Here is a 25,910-nt window from a genome sequence, read left to right on the forward strand (position 1 = left end):
TAATATATGTTATTATAGAATTTACTTTTGATTTATCTTCAGTTAAAAGAAATAATGATGTTATATTTATATTCTTCTGTATTGCTGAGAACTATATAGGAATATTACTTAACCTCTTAGATGAGAAGAGTATGTACTGTAAAATCTTAACTATGCTTGTTTACAAAAACAGGAAAGGGGGAGGGCTTGCCATCCTTGTGGGCAACTATATACTCTCTTCCAGCAAGCCCCACTCGATACTAATATTGAGGTAGTCGCCATCCAAAATGTTCATTCGAATCTCTTATAACAACATACTGCATCCGTTTACCTTCTGCTGTAGATATCTCTCAGGATGACCTTGATGATGTCATGTTATAATTGCCAATCTCTTTACTTTTAATGGGGGATTGAAATAGACAACATCCTGTGGGACAGTTTCCAAACTAGCATCAGAGGAAGAGTTGTAAAGTATATGCTTTGCAACAGTAATTTCCTCCTATTGAATATGGGAAGCGACACCTTCTTCTATATGCTCTATTTGAACATTTACTGACTTAACTGTCTGATTACTTTCCCTCTTTCTGCTGTTTAAGTGGGAAACTGAGACAACTTATTCTGGAGTGATCATTTCCCCTGTGATATCCACTTTTTGCATGGGCAACTATGCACTATATCATGATGTAAAATTAAGCTTACTGGCTCATCTTTTCATCCTTAGCAGAATTCAATTCTGTAACAGTCAGCTCATCTAGCCAGTTTCTGCTTTTCCCTAAATCTTGGTGGAATGTCTTCGAGTATCTCCCACAGATACAGCCAACTTTATTGCTTTCAAACATGCCCAAGCCAAAACACATCCATCATCAGAGCCAAAAGGAATCACAGAACAAAAGCAAAGAAGTTTGAGATGAAGTGCAGATATACCACCCGACCACTTTTGATCCGTGAACATAATGGATGTATAGTTACTGAGAAGCAACTATATATCCAGCTTTCTTGGAAAGTTATTGCCAAAACATCAGCAATATCTTCTTGTGTCCCTCGTCCAGAAAATGTAAAGTAGAAAAACTTTACATTTTCTGGGCATCAAATTCTTCCACATTAAGTGACATGAAAGAACACAACAGGTCATTCACAAAACAAGAAATAAAAGCGGCTTTGCATAAATGTCACCCAGCCTCTGCTGAACCAGATAACATCCATTATGAGATGATCAAGCATCTGCCACCATCTACTATGGATCAACTGCTGTGCCTTTGAAACATAATTTTCTGTGAAATTGCATTTCTGGATACCTGGAAGAACAAATTATTGCCTTTCCTAAGCCAGGGAAGTATCCAAAATCTCCAATAAATTATCAACTAATTGCTTCCTCAAATATCACTCAGCAACTGATTATCTGGTCTGACTGGAAGCATCCATTAGAGAGCCTTCCTGAAATAAGTGTTTAGTTTTCTTTGATTTGGAAAAGCATATGACATTACTTGGACATTCATAATTTTTAAAAGATCTACATAATCTTTGGTCTCAAAGAGAACCTCCCTCTTTTTTATCCAACTGAATCTTCCAAGTCTGAGTGGGAATCATCCTCTATTGATTATATACTCAAGAGGAGAGATTTCATTAAGGTTCAATTTTAAGTATAACAATTTTTGTAATCAGGGTTAACTCAATAACAGAACAACTTTCACCAACCCTAGATACTGCCCTCTGTGTGGCTGACTTTGCCATCTTCTGTCATTCATATAATATTGAGGGTCATAGAAAGATAGTTTCAGCAAACCACTGACCATCTTTCAAAATGGGCACAGATTTTCCAGCAGAAGACAGTTTCTGTGCATTATTGACAAAGAGGTGATCTTCATCCTGATCCATATATTATAAATATTAAATTATCATAAATATTATTTTAAGGTAACAATATGGTAATAATAATAATAATATTATTATTTGTGACTTAAAACTCAGTAGGATAAAAATTAATATCACATTGAAAAGAACCGAATATAAGAAAGTTTCAAAAATTAAAGTTGACCACCATTTATAGATAATCTCTAGACTGAGCTATACAAACATTATTGAAGAAAAAATTAAGCATTTTGAAAACAAAAAACAAACCTTGGAGACTCAGTGTCAAACTCTGAAGAAAACGTTGATTGATTCAGCTTGTCAGGTATGTGGTGGTGATGTCTGCAAGAATATAAATGTGACATGAAAACTGAATATTAGGATATCATAGATGTCTGCAGTAGTTACATTGAAAGACTATTAAACACACTAAGCAGTGACAGAACGATAGTAAAAATTTTCAAGAGGAATGAGAGCAGGAGTACATAGTAGAAAAAAGCCATCAAAAACTGAAATGTAGAATGGCAGCTGGAGTTGTATAAGGCATGAAAGTTTTGCAATGGCTACATTGCATAATTCAGAGAGCTTGATCAGAAGGTGAAATTCCAAATGATTGGAATAGAGCTCTCATAGTTCCCAACTATAAAAAAAAAAAAGGGAATAAAGCTGAATCTGAGAATTTCAGATTAATTTGTCTACTAAGTGTTCCAGGTACTATTTATGCCAGCATTCTTTAAAAGAGGCTGAGAAAAATTGTGGAAGAGAAACTTGGAGAAGAACAGGCTGGGTTAGGGCCAGTGGAGGCTGTTAACATCATATTTTCACTTTACGTGAGAGAAAGTCAGTGAAAAGGGGAAAAAAAAAGTTCTGTAGTTTGGAGTTGAACTTGAGAAAGAATGATAATTAGTTGCGAAATGTGTGTTTATAGATTTAAAAAAGATTTAGCAGATTTACCACTGCAAATTGTGATGATCATTGATAATGGAAATATCCTTAGCAAATTTGCAGCAGAAATTGAACATCTTTGTGAAGGATGGGTCATTGAACAGCTTAATTGTTTCTTCTGTACTGCATCAAGAATTTTTAGAAATGCTGATCCAATAAAATAAAATTAATCCAAATAAGACATTAGCATATAGAATTTCTAGGTTTGATTTTTTATTGTACTAAAAAAACTTACTATTCTTCCTTACAGACAGATATGGAAAAATTAAAATTTTTTGGAAAAAAGAAAAAATAATGGTTTAATCATTGCTTTCTCTCTCTCTCTCTCTCTCTCTCTCTCTCTCTGTCTCAATTAGGAGTATCTACTGGGTGGTACATCTTCTGAAAAAGGCAGTGAACTGGATGATGAAGCCAAAACTACCTTGCTAGAGGTATGAAAAGTATTTTCTTGAATTGCTTGAAACTATCTTTCTAATTATAAATTTAGAAATTTAATTTATATATTTTTATACTTTTATAAAATTTAATTTTATAAAAGCACAGGCTTAATTTATTGGACCAAATTTAATATATATGACTGTTTATTGTGTCAATAAACAGCAATTTTTTTATCAATATGTTTATTATTCCTTAAGTTTTTTAGCCATATTTCTGATTTACAACCTGAAAGTAACATACATAGTTTGGTAATGATATTTATCAGGCTACTTCTTCTTCTTATGCAGTTTGTCTCACTTAAGTAGGGTCACTGTTCTCAGTGAGTCTCCTCCACATCCTTCTGTCTTGGGCTGTAACCACATCCAAGTTCTTCATCCTCACGTCCTCCTCCACCTGCACATCCATCTGCATGACATACTCATCCTCCCTCCTCATCACATGATCATACCATCTCAACTTTGCCTGCTATATGTTTATGTTCGCTCCTAAGTTCGTAACTTTCACCGTTCCCCTTACATAGTCATTTCTCAGATTATCCTTTCTGGTCACACAGTACATCCACCTAAGCATTCTCATCTCTGCTACTTTCATTCTGCTGATGTTATTTTTCCTCAGGGGCACAGTTTCCATAGCATATGTCATAGCTGGTCTCACTACTGTCTGTAGATTTTGCCTTTTAGATTGATTGGTACCCTCTTATTGCATAGCACTCCAGTCATCTCTCTCTCTCTCTCTCTCTCACTCCAGTTCCTCCATCCCACTTGTATCCTGCATCCTACTTCCTTCTCAGCCTCTTCATTCTCTTTCAGTGTTGAACCTAAGTATCTAAAGTCCCTAACCTTCCTGATGACATTTCCTTCCAGCTCTAGGTCTGTCTCCTGGCTGCCATCCACTTTGCAACACATACACTGTCTTACTTCTGCTCAGTCTCATACCTCTCTCTCTCTTCCAGTACTTTCCTCCACCTTTCCAGTTTAGCTGCCACTTCTTCTCTTGATTCTGCACACAGATGACATCATGCTGCGTCTTCTCTCACCTCCTCCGTCACCACCTCCACCACAAAAGTTCAGTGAGTTTAAGCTCACTGAACATTTTAGGAACAAACACTAAAATGTTTTGAAATATATTAAAGGCCAATTTAAGACTAAGACTGTTACATTATTGTCTTAGAAGTAGCACCAAAGCAAGCTTAAATATTATCCTTATTTAAAGGTATCCAAATGTTTTTGAAAGAAAAAAAAATAATGAAAAATTAAATAAAATTTTAAGTGCAATAAATGGCAAGATAAAAATTGAGTTAAAAACTAAAATACAAATCCAAGAAAAGAGCAGTGTAGGAACAGTAAGAAAAAAGTCTGATAATCCATAAAAGAATTTTCTTCATCTCAATTATGATGAAATTAATGTATTTTTGCAGAACACCATAGCGGATATAAATTAAAGATGCCAAGTAATTATATTTTTGGTTTAATCCTTTATGCAAGTGTAAGCAAACAAAGTTTGTACCTGAAATATTTTTAGGACAGGGCAACTCAATAAATTGAAGCTAATGACTTCACATCACTTGCCTCAGTATTCTATAATGCTAAGCATTATACATGTCTGTAAGGATATGTGCTTTGCATTATGGGATACTAAGGCAAGTGATGTGAAGTCATTAGTTTCTATTTACAAGTTGCCCTGTCTTGAAAATATTCGGGTGCAAACTTTGTTTGCTTTCACTTGGATAAAGGATTAAACCAAGAATATAATTGCTTGGCATCTTTAATTTATAGTATAACCAAGTGGAAAAACTTCCAACAACCATAGTGGATAACACAGTTCATTAAATACATATACCAATAATATTATTATTATTATTATTAACATCTGCCCTCCAAGGACTCATCATAGGAAGTCTATACTCTCTTGTGCAAAAGACCATCAAACCATGCCTTAAACCCATTCACAAGTTCTGTGCCCACCACACTTTCAGGGCATTCTACTCACCTGTTATTCTCCATGCAAAGAATCTGCTTCTCACTCCCCTGCTCACACCCTCCTTGTATAGCTTCCAAGGATGGCCTCTAGGTCTATTCTTATCCTCCTCTACTAGATGAAAAATCTCCTCCACATTAATCTGGTAACAACCCCTCACTAACTTGTATGTCTTAATCATACCTCCTCATCTTCCAGGCTCTGCAAGTTGCATTCTCTCAATCTCTCCTCATATCTGATATTCCGTAGACCTGACACTAAATTAGTAAACCTGGACCCTCTTCAATACATTCTCAACCCCCGCCCCCTTGAAAGCTAGGTGACCAAATCTGCACACAGTAGTCCATATGTGGCCTGATCAAGCCCTTTACAAGGGAACCATAACCCCTTTGCTTCTGCATGTCACTGTCCTCCTCATTATTATTACCATAATCCACCGTGCAATGTAACCCCTAAATGTCAAGTGTATCCACCATCACTTCCACCTCCTTTAAAATTTCTCCATTAATTATATACTCTACATCCTGATCTTGTCCACGAAATTTCAAGACCTTACACTTTGAAACATTTAACTGATGGCTCCACTCCTTTGCCCACTCACATAGTCTTTTCAGATCATCCTGTAAGGCTACTTCATCTGTTCTACTTCTCATAGTTCTGCCCAACTTTGCATCATCGGCAAACAGCTGCACATCTAAAGTTTAGCCAGTCCCAATGTCATTAACATACAAGTTAAACAATAATGGTCCCAAAATCACTGTGGCACTACATTAGTGGCCTTTCTCTTTTGAGATACCACTTCTCCATATACCTAACTGACAGTCAGTCAGCTATCCAACTGTTTAAATTTAGCTCCTAGTTTGTCATGTGACAGGCTATCAAAGGCCTTTGAAAAGTCCTATTACACCACTGTGCATGCGTCTCCTTTATCGAGTGAATTCATCACTTTGTTGTAATATGTAAGCAGATTTCTAAAACATGACCCCCCCCCCCCAAAAAAAATACTGCTATTATCAACCTATTTTTGAATCCTAGTCCTTACTAACTTCTCTAACACCTTAACAACCACCCCCCCAAAACACAGGTTGGCCTATAATTTGTAGCCTCAGAACATTCCCTCCAGATGCATGGCAATATAATGTCAAGTCTTATTGCCTTATTAATATTAAGTTTACTTAATTTCTCATATACATGCTGCTCATTCTCCATTAGTACCTCCCACACCATACCCCCTACACTCCAGCTTCTCATGATGTCACATTCACAAGGATGAAATACTCTGATAAACTGATCATAACTATAGAATCACACATGTTTCATAGTAAAAATTAAATTTATTATAGTGATATTTTGTTGTATGTATTGTAAGACATTATCAGTGCAAACAGTGAACAACAATGGGGAATTTGAATACAGTAGAGTTCCTGCATTAAATTGGAATCCCTCTTTGTGTGTTCATGGGTTAAAATAATTGGGCTGAAAATAAAATTAAAATATATGAGTTAAAAAAAATAACAACAAAGAAACTAGAGATTACAAATTTGTTTAACACAGTTGAAGATGACAATTTCCCACACTTCAGGAATAGTAAGACAGTTATTACGATTGAGGTTAGGTCGATAAAGTAGGGCTTTAGCACTTTCTTTGTATAAATGTTCATGTTTATATATAGATCTGTGTAGCAGCTTGGTGTTTTCCTTTGATCCTATAGCTAATGTTTTCAATCCCATGTTGTGCCAGGCCAGATTTGTGAGGTTTGATAAGCCAGATGTTCTGATATACATTTATTGTCCATAGTAAGACAAGTTTGTCCATAGTAAGACAAGTTGCCTGAACATGGTACTTTATATATGGCAGTTAGCATCAGTGGAGAGAGTTTATCTTTTAAAGAAGCTAGGTTTTGAATTTGGCTGATTGGTTTATAGATAGTGATGAGTTTATAATTTTTCAGAATTTTTGCCACATGTTCAGAGATGCCTTTAATATATGGTATAGGAGTTCTGGGCTTCTTCTTGTCTGGGTTGCTATATAGGAGAGTGGTTAATTATTTTCTGAGTTTTTCTTGGATTAAAACCATTTAGTAAAGCTGTTTGTTTGATAGTTTTGCTATAGCCATTGCTTATAAAAGTACTACTAATAATTTGTAATTCAGTCTTAAAAGCTTGCTCATTGGAAGAGAATATATATATATATATATATATAGTGTGTTCCGGTTTTTCAATTTCACTGATTAATAGTATGCATTTATGTTACTTATTCGGGTGGCTGAGGGAGTTGTCTAAAGTTTGGCAACCATGGGGTCAAATAATGAAATCATTAACATATCTGAATTGGAATTTGAGTTAGTGGAGGAATCTAGAGTATGTTGTTCAAAAGCTTCGATGTTAAAAAGTTGGCAATAGTCGTAAGCCCATGGGTATACCTTCTGTTTGTAGATAAAAGTATTTTGCCGCACAGAGTAATCAGAACATAGTATGTCGGCAAATAGTGTGATACTGGGTGGAAATTTGTCCTTTAAAAGATTTGTGTCAGTGAGGACAATTATAAATAGGGTAGATGGCAAAAGTGAGTAATAAATCATTTTGTCTTGCATTTTGTTCTTAATTTTTCTTCACATAGTGCAGCGTGTGTGTGTGTGTGTGTGTGTGTGTGTGTGTGTGTGTGTGTGTGTGTGTGTGTGTGTGTGTGTGTGTGTGTGTGTGTGTGATTATATAGCAGAGGGTATGCCTATCAACTCCTTGAATGTTGACACTAATTTCTTGGCCAGGTGATAATTAGGACTGTCAGTACTTGGACAGTTAGTCAAAGTGGCACATGTCTGTTAGGAAGACTGTAAATTCTTGGGGAATGAGCATAGTTGGTAATAGTTTTTTAATGTTGTCTGACGTCCATGAAGTAACCATCTTAAGTAATTGAATGTTTATCTTTTTAATATGGTTAGTTGATAGGTGTTGTCATTGAAAACTAATGGTTTCATTTTTTGCAGGGTAAGTTGTTCGATTTAAAATAATGATAGTACACCTTTATTGACTTTTGTAATCACAATAACCTTTGACAGCTGCCAGTTCTGTTTTTCTGAAGTTGCTAGTTATTAAAAATGTTAGAGATTTCTAATTGTATTTTATCAGCTATATATAGTTTGGGAGAAATTTTATGCTCCTTTCAATATGGTATGTAAAAACCAATTTGTTAACTGTACTTGGTGCTACCACATAGAATAGAACAGGTTAATCACATGATTTTATTGTAGAAAAGAGGAGCAACCAACCACCTACAATGAATAATGACATGATTAACCCATCCAGTCACATCCTTAATGATGGTTAACTATTGCTACTTAATAAAGGCTTGAACTTGATGTAGCACCAAGAACAGTAAACAAATTGATTAAATGCATCATACTGAAAGGAGTATAAAACAGAAAATATCTTGCATACCTAACTTTTTGTCAACAGTAAAATGAGAAAATTATATATAGTTCTAATGTTTTCCTCTTTTGTATAAATAATTTCTTTTTTCCCATGTCCCTGTTAGTTTTCATAGTTTGTCCTGTTATTGTTAATTTTTTGCTACATCTTTTATATCAAGTTCAATGTACTCATGCTGGATTTATTAGGAGTATAACATCATCTTGCATAAAGATATGAGTTAAATAATCTTATTTTAATATCATGTTTATTGCCACTTTCCTTAATAAAATGATCCATATAGATAAATATAAATAATAAAAGCAAAAAATAAATAAATAATTGGTAGGTTTGGATATGAATGATCTGTAATAACATCACAACTAGAACAGTCTTTGGTGTTAAGGATTAATATCAAAATGTGCTTCTCTGATTTAATTTTTCTTTTCTTTTCTTTCTTTTTTAATAAAGTACTTAAGTGATGTTTGACAATTCATTTATTCTTTGCAGGAATTTTTTTCCAGTTCTGGAGTTGGAGTACCCGAAGTTGAGGGCTTGCTTTATCTTAAAAGTGATGGCAAAAAAGCTTGGAAAAAGCATTTTTTTGTTTTGAGAGCCTCTGGACTTTATTATTGTCCTAAAGGAAAGTCCAAGGTAAGTAATCATGTATGAACTACTAATTTAAAGTGTTGTAAAGATGACTTTATGGGCTTGTCAGTCAACAGAAGGCAAATTATAGAGGTTGCAGGATTTCTCTCCCTTCATGATAAAGTGGCCAGAGAGAGCATATGTGAAAAGGAAAAATGCAGAATTGCCTCCTTCTGTGATTCCTCACCAAAGTTACCGAGCCTGGTTTTTTGCCCTTCCATGCTTCCACTTTCCCATTCAAATATTAACATCATCCAAAAATAAGGCTCATTTCCAACTCTTGTAGATAACAACACCAAATTACTTTCAACTACAAGAAAGAAAGAAAGAACAGTTCACTGCATTACTGCAGGCCAGGTAATGTTCAAATGGACACCTAACCTATATCATCTCTACTTTGTCATCTTCCCAGTGTCATGGAATAGGCCTGTATATGACCCATCCCAAAAAGAAAGGGGATGGGTATGGATCAGCCATCAAGTATGTATTTTCATGAGGGTTGCTCTGCTGAACTAGCCACCGTTGTCTTTCCACTTCAAACTGTGAAGGTTATGAGGTTCATAGTTTTAAAAATGCTTAGTTTTGATTTAGGTGATGGTGTTAGAGTAAGTGGGTATCTACCAGTATTTGTGGGTTTAGGTAAACTGAGTAAGCCAGTTGGAAAATCCTTCTCTTCCAGTCTAAGTTATAACTTAGATTAGGATTGATATTACTAATAAAAAAAAAACAGTAGAGAAGGCCTAGAGAGGCACGTGTTAAAGTCATCATCTATGTACCTTAACTGGACTTTGAGAGCGGTTGAGTTCACAGCCAATATGAACTCAGTACATGATTCCATGTAGAGTTCACAGATATCTGGGGCAGAGGGAAATATTGGATTGGAATTGCAGTGTGTATCATCAGTAGGTACATTCATAAAAAAAGAAAACAATATATCAAAACTAATTCAGCAATCATTATAATTAAACAGTATATCCATCCATCCATCTTCAAGGCCCACCTTTCCTAATTGGGTTGTGGGGGAAGCAGCAGCAAGAGGGACTTCCAATGGTCACAATCCTCCGCCACCAAGGTTGGGTGTTCTGGTGGGACTTCCAGACGTGTCCACCCAAGGTTTTCGATATAATCTATCTAGCGAGTCTTTGGCCTCCCACCCTCTGGCTTGGAAAAGAGGGCCTGCTGGGGGAGCCTCTCTTGTGGCATTCTGACCAGGTGTAATTAATATTATATATAATATTTGGTACAATAAATATTATATATTAATATTATATATTAATAATAACTAAACAGTTTTATTAATTATAAAACTAGAGGCTCTATGGAGATGTTTGATGGCTAACTTGTGTTTTATTTGGCATAAGTTTTTTTTTTTTTAATGACGTCTGTCGAGTTTTTGTTTATTGATTTATTGTGCCAATATATTAATAAAGCTTGAATCCCACTCTTGAAAGACTGTAAACCTGTTGTGCATTTAGTATCTTGGGTGGGCCAAGGATTACTTTTTTCAAGCCTCTTCAGATCTCTAAATAAGCAAGATGGTAGTTTCATCCTGGGGGTGATGAAAATAATCTATCACCTAAAACTATTTCAGATGAGAATAACATCTCCTTTATCAGCCATTTTCATCTGATTTTTCTGACTGAATCAGTGTTTTATTCAGAGATAGCTGTAACCTTGGTATCTTTCTGGGGCTGGCTTCCACTTATGAGCCCTCAATAAAGGTCAAAACTGACCCTTTCCATAATGCATAGCAATATAGATATCCGAAGGGAAATATATTTTTCAGTATTGGATGCTGAGCAATTGATGTGAAGTCTATCTATAATGTTCACTGGGCATCCACAAATGCCGTATGGTCACTCCGATGCTCGGTGATATGCCTCACCGGGCCTCGCTTCTGTTGTTTGCTTTTCTGGCGACTTCAACTCTCTGAAGATTAGTCGCTCCACACACCATCCATCCATGCATCTCATTGATGGTCTACCCCTTCCTCTTTTCCAGGAACTTTATCTTCTATTACTATTCTGAGAAGTCCCTCCTTCCATCCTTTCAGTGTGTCCAAAATATCTTAGTTTTCTTTTGTCAGTATCCTTAAGGAGCCTTAATGTTCTACTGATCTTTTCTAACACTCATTCATTTGTACACCTTTCAGTATATGATATCCTCAACAGCCTTCTGTAGCACCACATCTCAAAAGCAGATATCCTTATCCTTTTCTTATCTGACTTCTTTAGGTTCCAAGTCTCACATTCATAAGTCGCTGTTGAAAAACAGCTGCATCCAAAATCCTCAGTTTTGTTCCCATGGACATAGATCCATCTTTCCAGATTTTAGACAAGCCTCTGACTGTTGTTTTAGCTATTCCTAGCCTTCTTCTGCCATCTTCTGAACAACAATTCTTCACATTAATAATGGATCCCAGGTACTCAAACTTGCTGACTTTCTCAGTTCTTTCTCCATTAAGGTACACTTGTTTCTCAAGAGCTTCCCTGTTTGTATTTCCTTTGAGAACCATAATCTTTTCTTGCTAGGATTGAGTTGAAGTCCTCTGTTATTACTGATCTTGTTAAATTTGTCAAGAATTTGTCCTAATTCTTCCATGTCATTACAAAGGAGTACTGTATCATCAGCATACCTCAGATTACTGATCACTCTACCTCCTATCCTAATTCCTGCCTTAGCTTATCCAACGCTTCATGCATGATGTCCTCTGTGTGTGTGTGTGTGTGTGTGTGTGTGTGTGTGTGTGTGTGTGTGTGTGTGTGTGTGTGTGTACTAAACAAGTGAGGAGAAAGTAAACATCCTTGCCTAACTCCTTTTCCAACCTGAAGTCAATCAGTCAATACAACACCTGTTCATACCATGGCTTCTTGCTCCCTGTACAAGTTGGCTATCAACCTGATAGCATGTTGAGGAAAACCCATTCTTTTCATTACTTCCCACAGTTTCACATGCTCAACACATTCAAAAGCGTTAGAGTAGTCTAAGAAACATTACCAGAGGGGGTCTGAATTCTTTATATTTTTCTGTGATCTGTCTAAGGCAAAAGATCTGATCTCTGGTTCCCTTACTTTTCCTAAAACCTGCTTGTTCCTTGGGCATCTCTGCCTCAATCCTATTTAGCACGATCTTCAATAAAATTTTGCTTGCATGAGATATTAACCTAATAGTTCTATAGTTCTTGCACACTTTCATATCTCCTTTCTTATGTAGTGGTATGAAAACAGACTTCTTCCAGTCTCTAGGCCATGATCCTGTCTCCCACATGCAATGTATGAAACGTTCTTATACCTCCATCCCCTGTGTCCTTAATTAACTCTGCTGGGATTTCATCTGCACTTGGTGCCTTCTTGCTGTTAAGCTGCTTAACTGCTCTTTCAATTTCATGCCTAAGTGGAGGAGGTTCCAAATCAAAATTTTCCTGGTGAGAGGACTCCACATTTTTTTTATCCACTCTACTGTACAGTTCCTTAGTATTCTTTCCATCTGTTTTGGATTTCCAGTTCTTCTGTTAGTAATGCTCTATTCCTGTCTTTGATGACATTCAGTTTGGGCTTAAACTTTTGCTTTAAGTCACGAACTAAATAAAACATCCTTTTATAATTGAGCCTCGTCATCTGGAACTCTATCTCTTCACATTTATTAGTATAGAACTTTTCCTTCTCCTGCTTGATGGCTCTTCTGACTTCTCTGTGTAATCTCTTATATTCTTCAGTCCCTGTGTCTCTTTGTTTTTCCAGCAGCCTTCTTTTGATTAGTTCCCATGTTGAATCTGATATCCATGGGTCTCTTGGTCTTCTTATTGGGCCGAGATACTTCTTGGCTATATCCTATATTATCACCTTGACTCCTTCCCAAAGCATTTCTGGTGAGTTCTCCTCATTGGTCTCCAGAAAATCATCCAACCGAGTTGATGTTTCTTCTGTGAATACACTTGGAATTACTCTAACATCCAATCTAGTGGAATGTGCCTGACTTGGAAGTTTTTGGAGTCTTAGTCTTACTAAGACTCCAAACGGTGTCTTAGTAAGACTAAGTACTTAGAACGGTGACTCATCAATGTTAGATATCCAAGTATAGATCTGTTGTGGGCGTTTCTGGAAGCAGGTGGTGTTGGTAATAACTAATCTGTTAGCATGGGCAAATTCCAACAGTCTTTCACCACGGGTGTTGCGTTTTCACTTAGACCAAACATGCCACACTCTGGCCTAACTCTCATACTCTTTCCCACTTTTGCATTTAAGTTCCCTAAGATGTAAAGTGTGTCTCTCCTTGGTAGGCAGTCCAAAACAGTTTGCAAGTTTTCATAGAATTCTTCACTCTCTTCTCAGGCCTATCCATATCGGGTGCATAAACTACCATGATTGAAATGTTGGTAGGCAGAGCCTTAAGTCTAATTAATGAAAGTATCCTATCATTAATGGGGTTATAACCAAGAAGGCTTCTTGCCTGAGCTGTCTTCAGTATCACAGCTACCCATGATGTTTTGAGTCATCACCTGAGTAAATAACTAGCTTACCATCCTGTCTTTTGAAGTGATCTTCTCCGTTCCATCTGGTCTCTGTAATTCTCAGGATGTCAATTTCATACTATCCATCTCTTTACAGACAATCTCAAGAGTACCCATCTGTAGACCCCGAACATTCCATGTGCTAAGATTAATCTTATACCTTCTGTGTTGCTCATTCATAATATCACTGATTTTTGATGGAGACTGTAAGATACTTCTTGAACAGGACCCTCTGCCTAAGCCCTGAACGTGCCTCTGAGTATTTTGCACGACAACTGATGCAGCATGAGATGCATTATAAGGCACAACCATATTAGCAATTTGGAGTGAAGTCACTGCAAGAAGAAAGTGGTAGGGTTGAAGAGGCCATTTCCACATAAGAAGAGATAAAATAGGAAAGATTCATCCCTAGCCCTCGAATACCCTAATAGCATTGGGGGGGGGGGGAGCAAGAAGAAAAGAAAGAAGGAGAGAAAAGAAAAAGGGGAGGAACCAGTCTATAGATAATATAGCATATGTATATTACATGAAGTAAGGCATGGTCCAGCATCAGTGTGAAGATACTTCACATGTAAATTGTTTGCTTACACTTAAGTAATAGGATGAAACAAAAATATAATTTAATTTTTTTATTCAGATTTTGCTTCCTTCAAACCATTTAACTTTTTGTCCAGTAATGTTGGAATATATAATTCACCTCTGAAAGCTACTTGAATTGGATTCCTTCTACACCTTTAATACATATATTTCTTTTTAATATACTACTTTCATCCTCTTCAAAACTAAATGGTGATAGCTTCCTTTTTCATATCCCCTGCAAATTTTTTTATCCTGAACCAGTGTGATGAAATTACTATCACCAGTAACATAATTGATAAAGTTTTCCTATAATGACTACATTCTACTCTGAACCAAAATCCAGCAGGTATTTATTATTATTATTATTATTATTGTTCCGGGAAACTCCAAGGAGTCGACAGACTCATCGCGGGAGGCCCTAACATCATGTCAAGAACAACTATTCAACATTCACACAGTATCTATCATACCTTGCCTTGAACTCATTCACGGTCGTAGCACCCACAACAGACTCTGGAAGCTTATTCCACTCATTTACCACTCTCCAAGTAAAGAACCTAGCTCTAACACCCTTGTCAACCACGTTCTTGCCCAGCTTCCATGCATGGCCCCTAGTCCTCCCACCACCAGTCATATTTTCAAAATTATCTTCTGGATCAATCTTATAAAAACCCTTCAGTAATTTTAATGTCTCAATCATATCACCCCTCCTTCGCCTATCGTCCAATTTCTGCAACCCACAAATCTTCAACCTATTCTCATAAGGTTCATTCCACAGACCTGCTATCATCTTGGTCACTCGTCTCTGGACCCTCTCCACTTCCTCCCCATCACGAAGAAACCCTGGTGCCCATAGCTGGACACAGAAGTCCAGATGGGGTCTTATCAAGGCTCGATACAGAGGAACAACAACTTGTTCGTCTCTGCATGTTAAAGTATTTTTCAGAAGCCAAGTGATTTGGTGAGCTGTTTTAGTTACTTTTGCAATGTGCCCCCTAAACTTCAACTCCCTATCCACCAACACTCCCAAATCCCTGGCCTCATCAATCTCCTGGAGTATGATTCCACCAATGCGATATATTGCTGCTATTCTTTTCACCCCAAAGTGCATAACCTTACACTTTGCCACATTAAATTCACATCCATTTTTCCTAGCCCAGTCCTCCAAACTATCCAAATCATCCTGTAAAATTTTGACATCTTGTGCACTCACAATTGCTCTACCCAACTTTGCATCATCAGCAAACAAGTGAACACTTCCTCTCAGATCCTTTCCAATATCATTGATGAACAAATTGAAAAGCAGTGGTCCAAGAACAGAGCCCTGTGGCACTCCACTAGTCACAAGACGTCTTTTAGACTCCACTCCTGAATAAACCACTCTTTGATATCTCTCCTTCAACCACCCTCTTATCCATCTCACCAACCCTATATCTATACCCATCTGCTCCAGTTTACTGATTAGGGTTCCATGTGGTATCCTATCAAAGGCCTTGGCAAGGTCCAGTAGTATCACTGTAAACCCATTACCCCTATCCAGTTCAGCCGTCACTGTGTTATAAAATGTGAGCAAGTTACTGAGGCATGATCTACCCTTCACAAAACCATGTTGTCCCCCATACAATATCCCATTTTCATCTATCCAATCCTGTATTCTTTTCTTGACTAATTTCTCTAAGACCTTGACAATGATTCCTGATATGCTAATCGGTCGGTAATTTACAACAGCAGTCTTGGAACCACCTTTATGCAGTGGAACTATTTTCCCCTCTTTCCACCCGCTCGGGACTAACCCAGACCCGAGACTCAAATTAAACAAAATGGTCAAGGGTACTGACAATTCTTTAGCTGCTTCTCGTACAACACGAGCTGGTATACCATCCAATCCCACAGATGTATTGACATTGAGGTTATGCAATAGACTACTCACCTCTACTTCATTAACCACAATTCCCGTATAATCTACTGGTTTATTCGTTTCTGCAATGTCACCACCTGGATGATATACTTTTGCAAAGTGCTCACTCAGTAACTCAACTATCTCAACTGATTCAGTTACCTCCCTACCATCAGCATTCTTTAAAATCAATCTGCCATGTACATTTTTCCTTTTACTTGCTACATATCTAAAAAACTGTTTAGGATTCTCTTTAGCCTGCATGGCCAATGTTCTTTCGTAATCCTTTTTTGCTTTTCTTACCACACTCGTCACCCTTCTGGCCTGCGCTTTATACCGTTCATGTGCTTGCCGGTCACCCTTCTCCTTAAATTCCCTCCATAGTTGTTTCTTTTTTTGCAACTCAAGCTTAATGGGGTTATTCATCCATTTAACCCCTACTTGATTTATTATTCGGACTCTAGGTATACAGTCAGCCATTGCTTCATGCAAGCACTTCTTAACTACCTCCCATGCACTATCAACTTCTAGTCCTTGCAGTTGTACTGAACCAATGGCACTGAACCAATCAAACTCCTAAGCATGTCATACTTTCCAGCCCGATAATTCCACATGTACCCTGTCTTAATTGAAAATTCTACACCTTTAGCCACCTCCCAAGTTAAGACCCTATGATCACTCTCACCGATTGGTCGCAATGTGGTCATATTTGTTACAGCCAAATCCTCAGATGTAATTACTAGGTCAAGCACTCTCTGACCCCTAGTATTTTCCATTACATGCTGTCGCAGATAGTTATCCCTTAATAACCGCATAAAATCCAGTTCCTTCCTCCCGTGTGTCCTCTCCTCACTCCAATCAATGCGACCATAGTTGAAATCTCCCATAATAATCACCCTCCTTCCACCCATTTCTTCTATTTGCTTGTGCATACTGTCACCACCATCTTTTTCATCACCTGGTCTATAGCAGCACCCAATTGTATATTTAGTTCTGCTAGCCACAATCTCACACCAAATGGCCTCAAATGTGCTCTTTTCTCTATCCTGCAATTCAACTTCTATTCTCCTTGGCTGGAGCTCATCAGCTATCATCAACAATACTCCTCCCCCCATTTTATTCTCTCTGTCATTCCTGAACACACTATACCCATCACATTCAATCCCACTAGTTATATCATCTACAGCAGCCATGTTTCACTAATACCTATAACCTGTGGTCTGGAAGTGCCAACCATGGCCAAAAACTCTTCCTTCTTGTTCCTAATACTCCTAGTATTAGTGTACATGAATTTAAGATCCCCATTAGCCCCAACCTTACCTTGATGCCTTATATTAACTATCCCACTCAGATTTGTTGTCCTTATTTGCTCTGGCATATTATATTCATTCTTACATTCAACTGCCACCATAAGGACTGTATCTCTACTCCCCCCCCCTAACAAATCTAGTTTCCCTGAATTTGCACATCCACTACATTCAGCAACACTTTCTCAAGTCTTCTTACACTGTAACCATTCAAATGCAAGCCATCTATCTTATATAGATCCTTTCGCCCATCAAACTCGCTCCACACATCCATAAATTCCACACCACTCGTCATACATAACCCACGCATAAAGTCATTCGCAATTATAGCCCTCCTTTTAAACATTTCACTGTCATACCGTGGCAAAAGACTAATCATTCTAACTCTCTCTCTCTTTTCTTTTGCTACCTCAAACAATTCATTCAGGTCTTCTATCATTTCCATTTTATCTCCTTTCAAATCATTCATACCTGCCACAACAATCATTTCTTTCACCCTTTCCTTTTGCTCTCTAATAATCTCTTTATGGTCGCACCAGGTTGGTACGATTTTGTCAAATCCTCTACTAACACACCTCTTACTAACGAGTCTCCATACAGCACTCTATCCTTCATTTTGTTCATGTTCACATTCATACGTCTATTTTTCCTGTCATACCTTTTATTATTGGTTGGTTCATTCAGTCTACTTTTGTTCATGCACTCTAGCTGCTGTTTTGCTCTTTCTATCGCACTATTCAACAATGCGATCTCACTCAATGCATCTATCTCATCTTTTTTGTTCTTTGAGAAACCATTTATACTATCATTCACACTTTCTACATTCACACTCTCACAATTTTCATGTACAACCTTGCCGTTTCTTGTCATATCCCTATTTCCTTCATTCTGAAGGTTGACAAAAATATCACACTCACGATCCGAAATACACTTCAATTCCTCATTCTCCCTACATTTTCTACACACATTCAATCCTTTATTATCATCTAACCACACTCCGACCGCACTCCGCAAAGCGTACATTTCACAGCTAGTACACTGACTCATTTCTTTTATGCTACCGTTCTTTGATAACGATGGCGAACCTTCATTACTGGCCGCCATTTTCCTTCGCACAGGTACCATCCTTATTTGCAACGTGTTTTGTGAAATTATACGTTATAACACACCAAAAATAGACGCACTAAAATACGCAAGGCAAACAAAACAAAACTACACAATATTAAGTAATTTGTATCGATAACTGAAAATGATACTTATCTTATCTGGAGCTTGCACGAACACTACACCACATTACGAATTCATCTAGCGGCGACTTCCCGACATAGATTATGTTATAAAACACTTTAGTATGCTAACCACGCTAATAAAGCTCCAATAATATACCAAAATTACACACTTAAGTCCATTAAATTGAATCCAAAACACCAATAAATCAACAAAAAACACAAATCTCTCAGGAGCTCTCCGATAGCATGTCCGTTCACCAGCCAGCTTAACCATTATTATTATCATCTTTATTCTTTCTCCAAACATTTTTATATGCCTGAAATTCATTTCCTGTTTTGTGATCTCAACAAAAACTATCTTTTGTGTTTGTTTTGTTTTGTTTTGTTTATCTTAGCTGTCCTTCTGTTAAAAATTCCTGTACTTCTCTACCATAACTTTCTGTGGGACTATAAGCACAAATAAAAGTCTCATTTTCCAATTTTGAAATCTTCCTACATTACTTTACTTCAAATTGCCTGCCATTCAAGAAATTTGTGTTTGCTGGTGAATACTGCAATTATTCCTTTCTTACTCCTGATCATGCTTAGTCTATTCTGGTCATCAGTGATGGCATTTTTGTCATTTCCTCTTCAAGTTTCACCTCTTTTCTATTTATACTGCTATCTTCAGTATTGTTTTAATTTGTGGCTATTTCAATAGCTTGCTTTTCAGAATGTACCCTGGTTCCCTTACAAAAATAGAGAATACCTTGTATGAGCAGGTGATGGCCTAGGCAGAATGTTTGAGTATGTTATACCATTGTATTTGTTTATGGTTCAAGCCGTATAAAGAATGCAATTGGGTTTGCTATGTTTCAGATTGACAGCCCCTTGTTTGATTAGTATTCAGGTAGATATCCAAAACCAGGATGATGCACTACAAGAGGATAAGCACATTGGATCAGAATCCTTGGTTCCTCTGCTACATTCCTTAAGGGATACATGGAGGTCTCCTCCCAGTTATGTATCTTTGATCACCTGAAAGCTATCACTATTCCAGTTCTATGATTTTTTTTTTTTTTTTAATGAGAAAATTCAAATATGAGTGTTACTAATAGCTGTGGAAAATTATAGTCAAAATTAATATCTCAGTTGATTATACACTGCAGATGTTCAGCAAAATAAATGCATCAGTCAAATCTCTCAGTGTTGAGAATTAATGGACTGTTGCTGTAAATCACCTATCCTTATTCTTGTAGATAAGGATACGTGATTTAGGGAAACAGTGATTAGGGGTGATTTAAGGAAATAAGTTTATACATTGGTTACACAAAGCTTCTAATTTTTTAGGAAATGACAATGTAAACTAGATTATTAATTATAAAAACTTTAATTAATAACTACTTATATTTTGGCAATGTTACATTGTCACCTTCAGGGATCACAAAACAATGATATGTGCATGCAGGCACTTACATGTACCCACTTAGTGGGCTAAATTGGGTTGTCTTGGTGGTTGGGCTGATGATCTTAGAATGTATGCTTCCCAAATTTGCAGTCTCATTCACCCAGATTTGTTGAGGTTTGGAAAGTTTTTCAGAGCTGAGGCAGATTCAAGAGTCAATATACTAGGTCCCTTGTAGTTTGCAACTGCAATGGACCTAGTATACTCCAGGTCAGTCTAGGGGAAGTGGCTGGTCTTTTGTGAAGCAGGTAAGAAATGCCAGTTTCTTATGTGGTTTGTAACTGGTTATGAGGTCATATTTCTTTAGGATTTTTGTTAATTTTTCAGATGTATCAGTGAATTCTAATTGCAGCTTTGTAATTTGTAGAAATTAGAGATATTTCAAGTGTGACTGTAGTAATATCTTTGGGATTGCATTATTTGATAAATGCAAAATCAAGTTGACAAAAAATTGTGAACTACCTTAATTAAATTGCAGGTATTTTTCTCTGGTTATTTTTGTAGTCATGTTTTTTGAATGAATTTAGAAAGAATTTATTAGAAGTAATGAACACAACTCAGGTACAGTGTATTAATTCCATATAGCATGGAATTTAAACTCTATATTTATAAACTTTATATAGTCTGGGGTTGTCAACATTTTCCTTATCACGGAAGTTATTTTCTGTAAAATGTATTTATGAGAATGTTTAATAGAACGTTTTGTTAAATATGAATTTCATGCAGAGAGGTTGTTAAACCTATTGCTGTGTGGTTTATACTCTTCATAGTCTTAATATTATATATATATATCTATTTATATTTATCCCTCTAGTTATCCAAAGATCTGCTCTGTTTGACTACATTTGAGATGAATAATGTATATGTTGGTTTTGGTTGGAAGAAAAAATACAAAGCTCCAACTGATTATGGTTTTGCCATCAAGGTAAATATATATATATATATATATATATATATATATATATATATATATATATATATATATATATATATATGTTATTAATCAAAGTAATATCCTCGCATTTTTTTACTGTGTCTTTATATATTTCACATTTGCATTATTAATTTAAACAGTATTGAATACATGTTGACAAAATCTAATGGGTAAAAAAAAAAATGATAAATAAATAAATAAATTAGCCATATATGAGTTGTTGCAATTCTGAATGTTGGAATCTCAAAAGCAATTGTGATTTCTATCTTTAAAAAAGGTAATAGAGATGACCCTAAAAACTATAGAGGTATCAGTATACTAAATTCCTGTTATAAAATATATCTTAGATAGCAAACTAATGAAATATTCCGAAAAATTTATTTTAGAAGTACAGAATGAATTTAGAAAAGGACGATCATGTATAGGTCCGGCCTTTTGTCTAAAATTAATAATAGAGAAAAGAAGAGAACACATATTGCATTTATTGACTTTGAAAAAGCATTTGACAAAGTTAAAAGAAACATATTACTTAACATTATAAGAAAGACAAATACCAAATAATATCCTAAAAGCTATCACAAGTATATATGAAAATAATCAAATACAAATAAGATTAAATCACGAGCTGTCATATACGCGAGAGATAAAACAAGGGGCCCAACAAGGATGTCCCCTCTCAGCAACTTTTTAATATCTACTTAAATGAAATAATAATAAAATGGAATAAAAATTTACATCAAGGAATTAAACTTTCTCCTACAGTGAACTTAAACACTCTCCTCTTTGCCGACGACCAAATAATAATTACAAATTCTGAAGATAACTTACAGAAAGCTATTTTAGATCTAAATGAGATAGCCAAAGATTATCGTATGATAATATCAACAGAAAAATCAAAACTATGGCCTTTAAAGGACAAGATCCAGCAAGAACTAAGATAGTAATAGATAACAAGATCTTAGAACAGGTGAATTCATTTAACTACCTAGGATGTATGATCACATATGAAAATGAAAAATATATAAACATAAAAATCGCAAAATATTTAAAAATAACAGGTGTTATTAACTCTATATTTAAACCAAACCTAGTTCAAAAACAAACCAGACTAAAAGTATACAATACATTGGCCCTACCAGTCTTAATGTATGGAAGTGAAATCTGGACAATAAAACAAAAAGACAAACAAAGATTAATAACAGCAGAAATAAAGTTTATGAGAAAAACTGCAAAGTATTACCCTATTTGATCACAAAAGAAATGAAGAAATTATGAAAGAATTAAACCAAGAACCAGTAATAGAAAAAATAAAAAAATATAAACATAAATGGATGGAACACGTTCGAAGAATGAAAATAGAAAGGTTACCAAAACAAGCCTTAAAGCATGAGCCCTTAGGAAAAAGAAAACCAGAACGTCCTCTTAAACGATTCAACAATGACTTCTAAGGCCGGAAAAGGCCATGCTAGGCCTAAATCCTTGATATGCATGATGATGAGTTGTGAAAAATTCCTGGAATGGCAAGTCCTGCAGAATAATATATTATTATGCATGTTTGTGCTGTTGCCATGAGTCACATTAAAACAGTTATGCCAGTAGTTGATAAGCTGTGGATACACTGCATGATAAACATGCAGTGTACTCATGCATGATTTTTGCTTTTTGTAGAATTCAGAACTACATATTAACATCAAGTTTTGCACAAAGTTAAGCAAAAGCACAAGTGAAACTCCAGACCTAACAGATCAGAGCACATCAAAGATGTAGAGAATGAAAGGAAACAAAAATCAGGACTGGCCACACATACTGAAACCAAACATCAGATAATATGGCAACAAACAAAAATGCTCCACATAGATTAAAGATTTTTCTCAAGAATATAATAAATTTTGTTTAATCCTTTATCCAAGTGTGAGCAAACAAAGTTTGCACCTGAAAGTATCTTCAGGACTGGGGTAAAGTGGTACAACACTGGGCAACTCGTTGCAGAGGTGGAGCAAGCTCACAACACTCCTATTCAGTATCTCCCATAATGCAAAACACATTTCCTTGTGGATATGTATAATGTTATGCATTAAAAGGAGGGCCACTACCCAGACTAGTTTTGATCTTTATTAAGGTCTCTTCAGTGGGAGCCAGGCCCGAGTGGAGATACCAGGCAGAAGCATTAGCAAACATTGTTTGCTCACACTTGGATAAAGGATTAAACTAAATTTATTATAGTCTAACCAAGTGAAAAATAAACTTTCAACATCGTTCTCTAAATCCAGAGTAATTTAATAAAAAGGTGGCACACCGTTTGGCAACTCCTATAATTAGAGATGACCTTGCTAATGTAATTATCTCTGGCATTTTTTTTTTGCATCGGGATGAATACTGGTGTTTTCCAATCTCTAGGCCAGTATATTTTCTTCCAAACCTGTTGACAAATTTCAGTCAGTATATTCACTACTTCATCCCCAGCTGATCTCAATAATTCCACTGACACACCATCTCAGCTCTTAGAGCTTTTCCTTTGCAGTTGTTTCATTGTTGATATCACTTCACTTTTCATCATCATGGGGTTCCTCAACAATTCTCTCCTTTCAAATTCTCCTTCAATAGTATTATCTTTCTTGTACCAATCCTCTACCTACTCTTTCCATCTTGTTTTTCACTGTTTCTTTTTCCATCAGACATTTACCTGAATTACTTTTACAACTCCTAATCTAGGGATAAACTTCCCTGTAACATCAGTTAAAGATACCAAGAAATTATATACTTGGTTTAATCCTTTATCCAAGTGTTAGCAAAAAGTTTGCACCTCAAATATTTTCAGGATTGGGGTAACTTGTATAAAGAAGCTAAGACTTCACATCACTTGCCTTAGTATCCCATAATGCAAAGCACATCTCCTTGCAGACATGTATAATGCTATTATGGGAAGGGTCACGGCCCAGACCACTTTCGACCTTTATTGAGGTCTCATCAGTGGGAGCCTGACCCGGAGGTGATACTAAGGTTGAGTGATACTGTGTTCAGGCACAAACTTGTTTGCTTACACTTGAATAAAGGATTAAACAAGTATATAATTTCTTGGTATATCTTTAATTTATAGTATAACCAAGTGGAAATACTTCCAACAAACATTGACATTTCCATTTATTTTTCTAAACAGATCTTTTGTTCTACCCATAATGTTGCTTTCTTCAATTTCCTTGCACCTTTTGTTTAGATGTTTTTCCTTATCTTTCCTAGCCTGTCTTTGGAAATCTGCACCCAGTTGTCTAACCCTTCCTTTGTTTCTCTGGAGTTTGATTTTCTTCTTTCCTCTGCTATTTGAATAGCTTCTTCTGACACCCATTTACAATCTTTCTTTCTTGTTGATTTATTAAGAGTATTCTTTGCTGCTTCTATTACTGTACATTTTGTTACTTCCCACAGTTCTTCTAATTATCTTCTCCAAACTTTTTAATTTCTTACTGATTTCTACTTTAAATGCTTCATTTATAGGATCTAAATCAAATCTGATACTGTTCTTTTGTTTCTTCTTAGCCCTTAAATTAAAATTAACTTCAGCTATTACTAATTCATGATCTGTCCCACAATCTGCACCAGGTACTGTTTTAGCTGCTTGGATAGTACTCCTCCAACTACTGCTGGCAACAATATGATCTATCTGATGTCTGTATTCTCCATTATAGAATATTTATATTCTATAATGGAGAATACATATAATACTATAATGGCATTATAGAATATCATTTCCAGCAATGTAGTAGTAAACTACAGTGGTTGGCTACATTACAGCATAATACACAGATATTCTGCATTGCATGTTGATGTTCAGGATGCTGCTTTTGATAACTGTATATATGTCATGTTTAAATTTAAATTTTCTTAAACATTTTATCAGGGTACATGTCTGCTTATTCTTATTTTTTAACTACTGAAAACTGAATTAAAAAAAAAAACATTCAAAATCCCTGTTAACAAGGTTCCCAAATTTAAGCACATTCTTCATGATTCAATCTGATTTTTATATATGTGTGTGTGTGCATATATGAGGACTAATGAAAAAGATATGGGACAGATCTTTTATAGGGAAATTGAAGCATATGTAAGTTACTTCGAATTATTTCATTCTAAGAATGATGCTCCTGAATTTGCACATTGATTAGTGATCCTCCCATTGTTCAGTGCATCTCTGGTAGGCTGTAGTTTCCATGTCACATCATATCCATGATATCTTGAAATTGTATCCCCTTCATGGTACTTTTTTAGTTTAGGAAAGAGGAGGAAGTTGCATTTGACCAATTCCAGATTCCTGTGGGATAAATATGTTGTAACATTGTAAAGGAAACCTGAAGACTGTCAGACTGCTGCTAATGAATTTGAGGATTGTTCTGCATTCACTATTCCAAAGAAGATGATTATTATTGCCTTGACAATTGACTGGAGTACCCTTGTTATATTTTGCTGAAGCAATGATGGCATTTGTAGTCAAGTTTGCAAAAGAGAACATGAATCAGCATGTCACCCTTTCAGCATACCAGTTTCACAGTTGAAGTGAAAAATATGGTACTAAACTCTTTGCTCATGTATGTAGAAATCAGACCACCACCTTTTTTTTATAGTATTGGCATCAGATATTTTGCTGCTTCAATACTGTTAGTAGTTTATCAAGAAAAACTCCTATACATTTTCATAATACCTGTGTTTTGTAACATACATTATATTACTTTTCATCTAAAATATGTGAAAAATAAGTTATATCTTCTTTCATATT

At 35.9% G+C, this 25,910-nt stretch overlaps 1 protein-coding gene across 1 annotated transcript in view; it reads left to right on the top strand.

Annotated features, from left to right (window-relative positions):
* Positions 1-25,910, top strand: part of LOC150105459 (uncharacterized) — a 344,499-nt gene that overhangs the window by 303,065 nt on the left and 15,524 nt on the right. The window contains exons 9-11 of the mRNA XM_090394830.1: positions 3,129-3,203; positions 9,105-9,248; positions 21,023-21,133. Of these exons, the coding sequence (XP_090250956.1) occupies positions 3,129-3,203; positions 9,105-9,248; positions 21,023-21,133 (330 nt within the window). The remainder of the gene's footprint in view (positions 1-3,128; positions 3,204-9,104; positions 9,249-21,022; positions 21,134-25,910) is intronic.

This window comes from Typopeltis vanoorti, chromosome 6 (genome assembly GCF_054136105.1).
Source record: "Typopeltis vanoorti isolate ZY-2024b chromosome 6, IOZ_Tvanoo_1.0, whole genome shotgun sequence".
Classification (NCBI taxonomy): Eukaryota; Metazoa; Arthropoda; class Arachnida; order Uropygi; family Thelyphonidae; genus Typopeltis; species Typopeltis vanoorti.